Raw genomic sequence first — 15,033 nt, 5'->3', positions numbered from 1 at the left:
CAATGGCGAGCGGGTCATTAGTTAGATAGCGCTATTTAGGTCTGACAAGCCTCACACCGTGCCGCAGAGGACGGGCGTGAACTAATGGATCTGGGGCACGTCAATGATGATAGACATTGATGTTTTCAGGGCACATAAACATGACTACAGTCAGCAATCGAAACGGTAACGAGTCTAGTATACACATGGGGTAGCCCCCACGGCTGGAGAGCCAGATGATGTACATGGGGTAGCCCCCACGGCCGAAATGCCTGATAACTACATGGGGTAGCCCCCACGGCCGGAGTGCCGGAGTAACTGGGAACGAACTGGTCACGTTTTTTTAAACTATGGGGTAACCCCCACGGCAGGATGCCAGATAATGTAAACTGTTTTCGAAACAACTAAAACGAACGCCCACCCGTGAACTCACTCAACTAGTTGTTGACTCGTTACTACATGCTTTGCAGGACCATAGGTACTCAGTGGGAGCTTGCATGGAGGAGGATCGTTGTGGGGCACGGATTGCTGCGTGCTATGTTAAACTTGGAAACTTTTGAACTTATGTTATAACTTTAAACTTATGCTTCCGCTTGCAACTTAAACTTATTTGTTTTGAAACACCAATCGTATTGGTTAAACTTTTATAACTGTTTATATACTTGTTCAGTATGATTGGTGGCTGGATCCTGGTCAGTCACGCCTCCCAGCGGTAGTACTCCGCAGGTGGGATTTTGGGGGTGTGACAGATTGGTATCAGAGCCATTGGTTATAGTGAACTTGGTTTTAATAAAGGAGAAACGTTTTTGTTAAAACCAGACTATAACCGGTTTAGCGCTCAACGGTCCACAACGACACTTCGCTCCTCATGCAAGGCTCGACGTTCTAGGTAATATGATGTATGTATATTGCCTACTTGTTAGTTGCGTAGTACATTGCTCATGGTATGCTTGATTAGTATAGCTACTGTTGTTTGAACACGTGCGTGCTTACTCTGTCTTACTATCGTGCTTTCGCGAACCTCTCTCACACGTATTGCTTTTATTATGAAGAACCATGTCTGGACGCGTTAACATGACACAAGCCCAGTTGACGGCTTTGATCAACGAGCGAATTGACGCAGCGCTCGCAGCTGCACGCGCAGGAGGTATATCCTGCAGTCCGAAATTGTTCTAGGATCGTTTGGATCCTACTCTCGTGAACCAACCTTTGTGTTAAACTCTGTCTTTTCTTCCACCTACCTTAGGTCAGTATGCTCAGGCACCGGTGTGCACTTTTAAGACCTTTATGGACTGTCGACCCACGACTTTTAGCGGCACTGAAGGAGCAGTAGGTCTCCTACACTGGTTTGAGAAACTGGAGTCTGTGTTCGAAATGTGCGAATGCCCTGAAGCGCGCAGGGTGAAGTATGCTACTGGTACTCTCGAGGGTTTGGCTCTCACGTGGTGGAATGCTCAGGTGCAGATGTTAGGGTTGGTTGCTGCCAACGCCACCCCATGGGAAACTTTCAAGGAAATGATCCGGGAGGAATACTGCAGTCGTGACGACATTCACAAGCTGGAAGATGAGTTCTACAATCTTAAGATGTCGGGGTCAGAAATTGAGGCATACACTAAGAGATCGCATGAGCTTGCTTTGTTGTGTCCTACCATGGTGGATCCTCCCTACAAGCGAATTGAACTCTATCTCAAGGGCTTGGTGCCAGAGATCCAAAGTCATGTGACTTCAGCGAGGTTGACTACTATCCAGCAGGTTGTACAGTTGGCTCACCGTCTCACTGACCAAGCGGTGGAGCAGAACAAGTTACCGAAGCGTATAGGTGCTGCAACTACTTCTGGTGCTTCTAGTGGGGATAAACGAAAATGGGATGGAACTTCAAGCAGGGGTTCAACTTCAGTGCAAACTCAGTCTCAGCAGAGAAAGACGGACGATCACAAGAGCCCCAGTCAGCAGTCGTCTGGTGGTCAAAGTCATGGTGGATACAAGGGGAATCACCCCAAATGCAATCGCTGCAGCCTACACCACAGTGGGCCATGCACCAGGGGCAACTGTCATCGATGCAACAAGCCTGGTCATGTTGCAAAGGATTGCAGGAGCGCATACCCCGTCAACCAGAATCGTCAGCAACCTCAGCAGAACCAGCGACAGCAGCAGGGTAACAACAAAGGGTGCTTTCAGTGCGGAGCTGAAGGCCACTTCAAGAAAGACTGTCCCCAACTGAACCAGAACAACAACAACAATCAGGGGAATGGTAACAATGGGAACAACAACAACAATGGTGCTAGGGGACGTGTGTTCGTGATTGGTCAAGGTGAAGCAAGGAATGATCCCAACGTGGTGACGGGTAAGTTCCTTCTCGACGACTTTTATGTTACAGTCTTATTTGATTCGGGTGCCGATACTAGCTATGTGTCACTAGAAGTTAGTAAGATGCTTAAGCGTATTCCTACACCCCTGAGCGACAAGCACACTGTCGAGCTAGCTAATGGTAAGAGTTTGGAAGCCTCACACGTAGTCAAGGGTTGCCAGCTTATTCTCGCTAACCAGACTTTCTCTATCGATCTTATTCCTATTGTCTTGGGTAGTTTCGACGTTGTCATTGGGATGGATTGGCTATCCCAACACCGAGCAGAGATTCTTTGCAACGAGAAGATCGTTCGTGTTCCTGGTTTAGGTGGTGAACCTCTCATGATTCGTGGCGACAAGAGAAGTGCTGTTGAGAACATCATCTCTCTTCTTAAAGCCCAGAAATGCTTACGAAAGGGCCACACTGCGATTTTGGCTTTAGTTACTGATACCACCGAAAAGGAGAAGAAGCTAGAAGATTTTCCCGTTGTACGCGACTATCCTGAGGTATTCCCTGAGGAATTACCTGGTCTTCCGCCCCATCGCCAAGTCGAGTTTCAGATTGATTTAGCTCCTGGAGCCGCGCCTGTAGCCCGTGCACCTTATCGTTTAGCGCCATCAGAGTTGGAAGAACTCTCCACGCAACTACAAGAACTCTTGGATAAGGGTTTTATTCGTCCTAGCTCATCGCCTTGGGGAGCTCCAGTGCTTTTTGTGAAGAAGAAGGACGGTACCTTCAGAATGTGTATCGACTATCGCGAACTCAACAAGGTGACTGTGAAGAATCGTTATCCTCTACCGCGTATTGACGACTTGTTCGACCAGTTGCAGGGATCGAGCTACTATTCAAAGATCGATCTGAGATCGGGATATCACCAGTTGAGAGTCCGGGAAGAGGATGTCTCTAAGACGGCCTTTAGGACTCGATATGGACACTATGAGTTTCTGGTCATGCCGTTTGGGCTGACGAACGCACCGGCAGTTTTTATGGATTTGATGAATCGAGTGTGCAAACCGTATCTGGACAAGTTTGTTATAGTCTTCATCGACGACATCCTGATCTATTCTAAGAGCAAGGAAGAGCACGAACAACATCTACGACTTATTTTGGAACTCCTTCGGAAGGAACAGCTTTACGCAAAATTTTCGAAATGCGACTTCTGGCTTCGTGAAGTCCATTTCCTAGGGCATGTGGTGAACAAGGATGGGATTCACGTTGATCCATCCAAAGTGGAATCTATTAAGAACTGGCCTGCGCCTCGCACACCAAAGGAAATTCGCCAATTTTTGGGATTGGCAGGATATTACAGGAGATTCATTAAGGATTTTTCTAAGATCGCGCAGCCTCTCACCTTACTAACGCAGAAAGGCGTTGTTTATCATTGGGGAAATGCACAAGAGTTAGCTTTTCAGCATCTAAAGGATAGACTTTGCAGTGCACCTATTCTTTCACTGCCAGAGGGCACAGACGATTTTGTGGTTTACTGTGATGCATCAATTCAAGGTCTTGGTTGTGTATTGATGCAACGAGATAAAGTCATAGCTTACGCCTCACGACAACTTAAAGTTCACGAGAAGAACTACACGACACATGATTTAGAGCTGGGAGCTGTTGTTTTTGCACTTAAACTATGGCGGCATTACCTGTACGGAACCAAGTGCGCCATCTACACCGACCACAGAAGTTTAGAACACATATTCAAACAGAAGGAACTGAATATGCGGCAGCGACGATGGGCCGAGCTGCTGAATGATTACGAGTGCTCTATCAGGTATCACCCGGGCAAGGCCAATGTTGTGGCAGACGCCCTCAGTCGAAAGGACACTACGCCTAAGCGCGTAAGAGCTTTACAACTCACGATCCATTCTAGTCTACCTTCGCAAGTACGAGCTGCTCAGATAGAAGCACTGAAACCAGAGAACGTTAGAGCTGAAGCCCTCCGCGGGTCAAGGCAACGCTTAGAACAGAAGGAAGACGGTGCTTATTATGTAACAGGACGCATTTGGGTCCCACTCTATGGCAAATTACGAGAACTTGTGATGGATGAAGCGCACAAATCTCGCTACTCGGTACACCCTGGTTCGGACAAAATGTACCACGATATTAAAACCACGTATTGGTGGCCTAGCATGAAGGCCCACATAGCAACGTATGTCAGCAAGTGTTTGACTTGTGCGCGAGTCAAGACGGAATATCAGAAACCCTCAGGCCTACTTCAGCAACCAGAGATACCACAATGGAAATGGGAGCAAATTTCCATGGATTTCGTTACTGGCCTACCTAGATCACAGCGCGGAAACGATACTATCTGGGTGATCGTGGATCGACTCACAAAATCCGCACACTTTTTGGCAATCAAGGAGACGGATAAGTTCTCCACTCTGGCGGAAATATACCTCAAGGAAGTTGTTTCGAGGCACGGGGTGCCCACTTCTATTATCTCTGATCGAGATGCACGTTTTACTTCGGAACTGTGGCAGGCAATGCACAAGTCTTTTGGCTCACGTTTAGATATGAGCACAGCATATCACCCACAGACGGACGGGCAGTCCGAGCGTACTATCCAAACACTAGAAGACATGCTTCGCGCTTGTGTAATCGACTTTGGCAACAGCTGGGAAAGGCATCTGCCACTCGTGGAATTTTCGTATAATAACAGCTACCACACCAGCATTAAAGCTGCTCCGTTTGAGGCATTGTACGGACGTAAATGCCGGTCACCCCTCTGTTGGGCAGAGGTGGGGGATAGTCAGATCACTGGTCCAGAACATGTGGTAGACACTACTGAGCGGATTGCTCAAATACGACAACGCATGGCGGCCGCTCGTGACCGTCAGAAGGCATACGCCGATAAGGGCAGGAAACCACTTGAGCTCCAGGTTGGGGAGCGGGTATTACTCAAAGTTTCACCCTGGAAGGGTGTGGTTCGTTTTGGTAAACGAGGGAAACTCAACCCACGGTACGTTGGACCTTTTGAAATCATCGAGAAAATAGGCAAGGTGGCCTACAGACTGAAATTACCAGCAGAACTCGGTGCAGTTCACAACGTTTTCCATGTGTCAAATCTGAAGAAGTGTCTGTCAGATGAGACGCACGTAGTTCCTCTGAAGGAACTCACGATCGACGAACAGTTGAAATTCGTCGAAGAACCTGTCGAGATCACGGACCGGGATGTTAAGGTCCTCAAGAGCACTAGAATACCTCTTGTTCGAGTTCGTTGGAACTCACGTCGCGGCCCAGAGTTTACCTGGGAGCGCGAAGATCGGATGAAACAAAAGTATCCCCAACTGTTTGAGAACAGTACTAACGCTACTGAGGCTGAAGCTACGGAATTTCGGGACGAAATTCCAGATCAACGGGGGGTGGATGTGACACCCCAGGATAACCGGGAAAACCATGCAACTTAACTAGCTTCCTCAGTGAGTGCCATCAAATTTCGGGACGAAATTTCTTTCAACTTGGGGATGATGTGACAACTCGAAATCTAGAACCTTTCGTTGTGTCGTGATGTGACTTGCTTGTACGTTATGTGGTTAGTTGAATGATTAAACTTAATGATAACGTGAACCTTTTTACATGATATGTGCTTGTTATGTGTGCATTGTATATATTTATATGTATTATAAGTGAACCGAGAACCCAACCCGAGAACAAAGAACCCGACTCGAGACCATGAGGTCTCGAGTGAATAGTGACCGAATGGGCCTTTGGGCCGTGAACCCCCACTCGAAACCCACTAAGGGTGCACCATTTGGAACTTGACTATAAATACACCACCCCTAGTTACTTGTTACCACTTTGTTGAACATTAGAACACACACACACTTCTATCTTCTCTCCCACTAGAACTCTAGCACACAAACACATCTCCAAGACTCTCGGATCCACTCGGTTGACACAAGAAACTCTCGGATTTGGACTTTGGATCGGCACACACACACACATCACCAACCGGTTAGTATTTTTATGGTTAATTTTTGTTGTGTTTGTGCTTGAATGGATGTATGCATAAGATGATGTCTATAGTTAGAGATTACATGATGTTCTTGATGTTTATGATGATTCTAATATGCACCATGTTGATAACCGGTTAACATATATTATATGGCAAGATGTGATATGTTGTGTCTAAATGAAGTTTGAACCACTTATGTTGATGAACATGAAATCGGGTTACATATGTCATGAAATCGGACTTGTATGAAAACCGGGTTATGTGTTATGCTTAGTGTTTTGATGCTTGTTCATAGTGTTGATTGAATAAGTGGTTAAAATGTTATGAACTTGATGAAGATGGGTTTGAATATTTGAAGAACACTTTGAATGATAGTTGAAGATTGAAAACCCTTGTGATTTTGATCCACATTTGACTAATAGCCTGATTAGGAAATATGTTAGTGAAATTCTATTGGTCATTTCCGGATTTGGGCCTGATTATATTGTACTATTTGGCTGATTACACCTGCATCAACACGTGAACGTGAAAATGACAGCTTACCGACTCGCAATCACCCGTTGCGACTCGCAACCACAGCGTGATGACTCGAGACCACGCGGTTGCGACTCGCAACCATAACAGGACAAGCCGAAACCACAGGTTACGAGTCCGGTTGCGACTCGAGACCTTAGCATGATGAACCGAGACTACGGTTGCGACACCGGTTGCGACTCGCAACCATCCATGATCAACACACAGCATGACTCGAGACCATGCTTGCGAGTCCGGTTGCGACTCGAGACCACACTTTTGGGCCTTAGTTAATGGGCCAGACTGATGGGCTTCTGTGTTAACTGCTTTTACGTGTTTGGGCCTAAGTAGTTGGGCTGAACTTGTGAACCGTATGTGCTACTGTTGACTGTTAACTGTTACTACTAAACGTGCTTGCCAAACGTGTTGAACATTTGTGCACTACTTGGTTCGAATCTGATTATATGTGATATCCGTGTTAGGACGTTATTGACTACTTGCGACTTGATTGACTTTCTGTGTTTGACTGCCGAGCAAACCAAGGTGAGTTCACACCCTTTACAAAGCATGGGATTCCCTGGGTTGGGAATGGGATTCAGGAACATGGGTTCCTCGTCTACCATTGGGTAGGACGTCAGTGGTTCAGGAATGTGATTCCTCGTCCGGATGGACGGATAAACGTACTAGACTAAAACTCTATCACGAAGTCCCTCCTTTTTGTATCGACTAATCGCCGGGCCAATGGCGAGCGGGTCATTAGTTAGATAGCGCTATTTAGGTCTGACAAGCCTCACACCGTGCCGCAGAGGACGGGCGTGAACTAATGGATCTGGGGCACGTCAATGATGATAGACATTGATGTTTTCAGGGCACATAAACATGACTACAGTCAGCAATCGATACGGTAACGAGTCTAGTATACACATGGGGTAGCCCCCACGGCCGAAATGCCTGATAACTACATGGGGTAGCCCCCACGGCCGGAGTGCCGGAGTAACTGGGAACGAACTGGTCACGTTTTTTTAAACTATGGGGTAACCCCCACGGCAGGATGCCAGATAATGTAAACTGTTTTCGAAACAACTAAAACGAACGCCCACCCGTGAACTCACTCAACTAGTTGTTGACTCGTTACTACATGCTTTGCAGGACCATAGGTACTCAGTGGGAGCTTGCATGGAGGAGGATCGTTGTGGGGCACGGATTGCTGCGTGCTATGTTAAACTTGGAAACTTTTGAACTTATGTTATAACTTTAAACTTATGCTTCCGCTTGCAACTTAAACTTATTTGTTTTGAAACACCAATCGTATTGGTTAAACTTTTATAACTGTTTATATACTTGTTCAGTATGATTGGTGGCTGGATCCTGGTCAGTCACGCCTCCCAGCGGTAGTACTCCGCAGGTGGGATTTTGGGGGTGTGACATTCACTCTTTTTGTTAGGACAGCAGCTAGCTACATGTCCCTTTATGTGACACCTGAAGCACGATCTCCTTTTCAAAGACTTCTTAGCTGGAGTCTCTGAGGTAGATCCTTTATCAGATGTTGATGATGCCTTGGAAGAATTTTGTTCAGTTTGCTTTGATTCAGATATTTCTTTGTTTTTACTTTTAGCAAACTCTACATTTGATTCTTTTTCAATAACAGTGGTTTCATTTTTCATATCACTACCTTGAACAAAATTAATCTTTTTAACAAAAGTTTGATTTTTGCTCTTAGGAGGTGAATTTTGCTTTTTCAAATGTTGCCTGTTATTGTTCTTCTTAGCATCATCACTTCCAGACCCCTCACCTTGACTTGATGTGGATGCGAAACTACTTGGTGCAGTTGACATAAAGTTTGTAAGCTCATCTTCATCAGGGAGGAAAGAATAGTCATGACTAAGAGGAGGTGGGACTTCATTAAAGCCCTGGAAGCCCACAGTGGTCTTGTCATTACTTTTCTTTAACCCACCCATCATGTGTTTCATTACAAAAGACGAATGTCTGAATTGACTTAATTTCTTTTCAAGTTCAACAATTTGGAGTTGTGCATCTGACAACTCTTTGCTTTTTTCAGAAATCTCTTTTGTTTTCTCAGCCATCATGTCGTGAGCTAAATCTATTACTTGAAGTTTTTCATTTAACTTGCATGTTAAAGCATCGATTTCACTTTCATAACCTTTTATCTTCTTCAAGTATAGAGATTCATTTCTTTTAGCAAAAAAGTTTGACTCTTTTATGCTAGACATCTCACTCACCAGACTTTGGTTTTGTGCTGACAACCTGTCAACTTCACCCTGTAATTCATGACACCTTAAACACACAGAATTAGATTGTACCTCTTTCTCATGAACTTCTGTGGTTTCATCAGCAATAACCTGTTCAGCTTCACTCTCCTTCTCTACTTCAGCATCCACTTTTGCTTCAGCATTCTCCACTTGAGATTCAGCATTACTCACAGTAGTTTCAGCCTCATCAACTGGCACTATCTCTGCCATGAATGCCTGAGTGGCACTCTCATTTCCCTGATATCGCTTTTGTAATGCATCCCACATATCCTTTGAATTAGTGTACTTATTAAAGGTATGCTTGATGCCATCAGGTAAGGATGTCTTTATTGCAGCCAAGGCTCTCTTTTCAGCATCGTACACTTTCTTATCAGCCTCTTTCATGTTCACGTAGTCTGTTCTACATGGTCTGCCCTCAAAATCGTGTACTGGGTTTATGTACCCATCTTCAATACATATCCACATGCGTGCATCCTGAGATTTAATGAAGGATTTGAAACTGTCCTTCCATGTAAGATAATTCTCCACCTTCATCATCTTAGGTGCACTCAAGTTGGTCATGTTCGACATTTTAAACGTAACAGACTGGTAAAACCGTACAAAATATCTCCAAAAACAGTGGTTACCAAATTACACCTTTAGAATCGTCTCGAAAAGACGAATCCAATGATATATAATGTCAAAAACCGATTTCGGGATTTTCCAGAGTCTTTTTTTTGGGGTCCTAAAAATCAACCGAGTTTAACCGTGCAAATGGTTTGTCGAGATGAGCTACGGATCAGTTTCTATTTTCAAAAACATTAAATCCTCTATACGTATCTAAATAAATACTCCACCTTTTAATTTTGCTGGCAAACCAACTTAATTTCGCTGTCTGACGCTAATTATGCTGGCAAACCAAGTTAAATATGCTGATAGAGTAGTTATAATTTTGCTGGTAGAGGAATTATAATTATGCTGACTTTTTAAATTCGCTGAGTAATTCCTCTGATCACTTAAATTTGCTGGGTAATTCCTCTGATCAATTAAATTCCCTGGGTAATTCCTCTGATCAATTAAATTCGCTGGGTAATTCCTCTGATCAATTAAATCCGCTGGGTAATTATGCTAGCTGATCAAATTCGCTGGTAAATAATTTCGCTAGCATGACGTCTAGTAACTTCGCCGATCACCGTAATAATGTCGTTGAGGACAATTAAAACGGTCACCAAAGTCGCCTTTGGATTTAACTTCGCCGATCACCGAGGTACTCAGTCACAAAATCGCTGGAGAGTTAATTTCGCTGGTCAGTCAGCGAAATTGATCAAAATCGCAAGATAAATCTGGAAACTTGATCTGTTCGAAAATTGTGAAGATTTTTCTGAATCTCCTAACAACTTCCTGCAAAATCAAAGCATCAAATCAGCAAAAGAATTTCGAAAATTTATTAAGAACTGATTGAATAAACTCAAGAACACGAAGAACAGTCTTCGAATCTTCAAGTCTATCAGCCGAAAACTTCTCCAGAATCAACCGAATCTTTCCAGAAATCCTGCAAACCACTAAACAAAACAAACCAGAAGATCAAACAGCCAAAAATTTTTGAAAATTTTATCAAACCTAACACAAAAAATTCGAAAATTTTATAAACCCTAATTTTCAGGTTTAACAAAAAAATCGAAATCACTCCCTGTTTCTGCAGCAAACAATTCTGAACCGAGCCTTCAAGAGCCTAACGCTCTGATACCAATTGTAGGTCCCCTTGATGTGTATGGATCTTTACATAATCGTCTTTCCAATCAAGAGTGCGGAATCCTCTTGATCAGAATTAGCAGAAAACGTGTAGGAAACAGAAATCAGCAATTCACTTTCAAACCGGATCTTTATTGATTAACTATCAAACTGATTACAATCAATCAAGATCCCTCACAAACCCTAATTTCGTCCAAGACTTATCTCTCACGAAATTCTTCACACTAACTGTTTTGGCTGATTAACCTAAACGCTAAAGCCTAACCTTGTTTATATAACACAAGGGTTGCAACTGGGCTAGGTTAAACACTCTTGGGCTGTGAATTGGACAGGCCCAATTCGCCCCCCATCACCCAATTCTTTGGGTTTAGTTTAGCTCAAACTCTATAATCTCACTATTACAAAGCTAAACCCGCTAACCGTTTATCGTTAAACTAATTACAAGATATCCAAAGACCAAATCTAAGCTGTTGTCACATAATATGCACCAACATTTCCACTACCATCTTGATTCCCAAAATTACCACGATTACCATTACCGCCATTTCCTCTTTGAGGGTGGTTTCCATATCCATTTCCACCACGGTTATTGTTTCCATTGCCATAACCTCTCTGACCACCACGACCAGTACCAACCCAGCACGTCTCCTTCGAATGGCCAACCTTCCCACAAGACTCACATTTCCTAACCCTGCATTGGCCGGCATGATGGTACTGACACACATCACATTTGGGCAGAGTGCCCATGTATCATTTTCCCTTGTTTTCAGTACCAGTCTTGGCCTCGACTGGTGGGTTCACATCCTTCTTCTTGTCAGCGCTGTTGGTACCTTTCTTGAAATTTGAGAACTTCCTTTTGTTCTCACCGGACGACTCAACGTGAGTCTCTTTCTTCTTCTGGTCAGAGATCGAGAACTTGTTCAACCTGAATGCCTCTTCGGTCAAGGCCACACTTAGATCAATAGCCTCAGTGATTGTTGGAGGCTTGGATGTTGTTACCATACTCATGATTTGGGGTGCCAACCCCCAAATAAAATGCTCAACGCGCTTGAATTCCGGATCAATCATATAAGGAACGACGCGAGATAAGTCATGAAATCTCTGCACATATTCTGCAATATTCGGACCATCCATCTTGAGGTTCCAGAACTCAGTTTCTAACTTTTGGATTTCAGCCCTGGAACAGTACTTCTTTCGCATGAGTTCCTTCATTTCATCCCATGTCATGGCATAAGCAGCCTCTTCTCCCAAGGTCTGAACTTGGAGATTCCACCAGGATAACGCTCCGTCTAGAAAGAGTCCCGAGATGTAGGTGACCTGGTGCTCCGGCGCACATTTGCTCATTCTTAGCACAGAATCAGTCTTCTCCGTCCATCTTACAAAAGCTACAGCACCCCCAGTGCCGTCGAAATTCAGAGGCTTACAGTCTAAGAACTGCTTATAGATACAGCCTGTACAAGCAACATCATTCACATAAAGCATTAGCGATCGCACATGGAATATCCAAATGTAACGTAATGTGTCTTTAGTGAATTAAACATTACCATCAGGTGGGTTGTTTCCTAAGGTACCCCCGCTATGTTCAGAGTAGAGGGCCTCGTGCTGTGCTATCGCTAGTGAAATCTGTGCTTGTAACTCAGCCTCTGTGGTGGGCAATCGAGTTTCTCTTCGTGGAGGCATCTTCTATAAGAAGATTGCGTCGGTCAGGTCATAATAAGTATAGTAAGTACGTAACATGCATTTGTAATATCATTTATCAACGTAAGTAAACACGTGATGTTTCAACCATAACACAAACAAGTAATTCAACAATGTATGTAATGAGAATGTTGCGATTGAGTTTTCATATATCAATAACCATAAATACAGTTTTACATGTTCTACAATGTACCATACATCAAAAGGGACTACAGGGTCGCATCACCCTTGTCCAAAATACCCATCAATCTATAACAATCAAAAGTCAAAAAGTAGTCTTCAAAAAGGCTGTGCAACTGCGCTCAATAGCTACACTCTCACCAAAAGTATGCTACCTGCATAAAACCAAAAACTGCTATGCTGATGGTGGAGGAGGAAGAGGTGGAGGAACGAAAAGCAAACTGCGCACATGTGCTAACTTCTCCTCAAGAGCATAAACGGTACGCAACAAGTAACTAATCTGCTGCTCCATAGTAAGAAAACGAACGTCAAAATCTGGGTATGGCAGAAGTGGAGCAGGTGGAATCGCGAATGGTGACGGATAAGTGCAAGGTGGAGGATGTGGAATCCTCTCTAACTCCATGACTCTACGGCACAACTCATGTTGGAGCTGTAACGACAAAAGCAGATCATCCCTCGTGTAACCAGTGTAATGTGAAGGATTATATGGATCAGAAACAGGCATCGTGTTGGGCGGAAACCAAATCAGTGGCTCGCTCGATGGTGCAGAAGCAGAAGGAGCAGTATGTGTAAACTGTGGCACAAAGGGAAAAGCTGCTGACACATGAGGAATATGACTGGGCTGCTGACTCGATGGACCTTCCCCCGGTCGGGGTGGAGGGATATCCTGTAAGAACGTGACTGATAGATCAGTGCGGTGAATGTCAGACACATGTGGGTGAAACGGGGCGATATCAACGGGTGCATGTGTAGGTGCAGGTGGGGGAGTAACATGCCTAACAAAAGGAGGCAAGTCATCGTCATCCTCTATCCACCCATTGTGGGTGAATGCGTAACGGGGATCTACCTGGTCTGCAAAAGGGGCATGGTCAGCGGGTGCAGGTATAGGGTCTGGTAAAAGTGGTGCAACAACAGGTACATCTACAGGTGCAGGGTCATGATCAGGCAGAGGATCATGAGCAGGTATAGGCTCGGGTGCAAGCATAGGCTCAGGGTGTGACAACTCGTACTTTAGACCTATCTTGTAACGCTACGTGCTTATGTGAAATATATTATTTAATGATTGTTATGACTATGTGCATTGTGTTATGTAATGTGTGTGTATATTTAACGTCCCGAACCGCGCAACACGAATTGATCGCACAAGCCCATTTGGGCCACACCTTGTAATCGGACACCATAGGGCAGCCGAGTTGGGCTCGGCCCACTCCTCTTAATCGTGTAAATTCCCATAGTTGGGGATTGGTATTCTCATTTGTCACAAGACACTTAACACACAAGTCCACAAAACCCTAGCTCCCTCTTCTCTTCTTCGAACCCGACGGCACAAGACAACCGAAGATCATCCTCTCTCTCTTTGATTCTAATCGGTTAGTGATTTATGTTTTGTTACATGGTATTATGATTCGTGTTTTGATATTATGGTTAGAGTTGTAGACATGATTTTTGATAGGGAACCGTATGTGATGTTCTTGTTAATCGGCTCACATATAGATTGAAAGATAGTGTTTTGATAATCGGCTAGCTTAGCTTGTTCACGAATTGCTTACATGATGAAATAGAAACTGTTGAATGTTAGTCGGCTGCTAGGGTTTGCTCGATGGGTTAGTTTTGTTGATGGAAAGTTTACAAATCTTGTGTTTCGGGTTGAATCTTATGGCACATGTTCATGTAATCGTTATGTTATTGTTCATATGATTAGGTTAGGGTTCATGTGAATTGAAATGTTAGATGTGCTAGTTTGATCGATTAGGGGCATGATTGGAAACAGATTAATTGCTAATCGATATGAGATAAGTTGGAAACTTGGTAATTGATTGGCAAGATAAATGCTTGTAACCGAATTAGCATAATAATCGGTCATTAAACCCAGTCGCACAAGAGCCCAAATCACACAAGACATCTTGATCTGATCGCACGAGACCAAACACACGAGTCCAGTCGCACAAGAGACTCACAGTCGCACAAGACCACTAGAATCGCACAAGTTGTGATGTTGGGCCGGGTGTACAGTTTGGGCTGGACTAGCTCGATCGCACAACCCAAACAGACCGCACAAGTCTGCCTGGATCGCACAAGACTTGTGTTGTCTAATCTGGGCCGGGCAGCCCAACCTCCAATCGCACAACCTGTACCGGACCGTACAAGTTCACTTATGTGTTATTTTTGGGCCACATATGTTATTGGATCACTCATACTCTTCGGGCCGGGATTTATGTGGATCGCACAACATGTTGGGCTAAATACTTTTGGGCTGAATTTAAATTGCACAAGTTAAATGGAATTGCTTTGACTGTAAACTGTTGCCATGATCTATACGTGTTTGTAACGTGTAAATTTATGTGGAACCAACGTGCAAT

At 44.2% G+C, this 15,033-nt stretch overlaps 1 protein-coding gene across 1 annotated transcript; it reads right to left on the bottom strand.

Annotated features, from left to right (window-relative positions):
• Positions 1 to 12,848: 12,848 nt before the first annotated feature.
• Positions 12,849 to 13,658, bottom strand: LOC110919149 (E3 ubiquitin-protein ligase Hakai-like). The gene has a single exon (XM_022163429.1). The coding sequence runs from the start codon at positions 13,656 to 13,658 to the stop codon at positions 12,849 to 12,851; it is 810 nt and encodes a 269-aa protein (XP_022019121.1).
• Positions 13,659 to 15,033: the final 1,375 nt, after the last annotated feature.

This window comes from Helianthus annuus, chromosome 16 (genome assembly GCF_002127325.2).
Source record: "Helianthus annuus cultivar XRQ/B chromosome 16, HanXRQr2.0-SUNRISE, whole genome shotgun sequence".
Lineage (NCBI taxonomy): Eukaryota > Viridiplantae > Streptophyta > Magnoliopsida > Asterales > Asteraceae > Helianthus > Helianthus annuus.
This window is presented reverse-complemented; position numbering and strand designations above follow the sequence as displayed.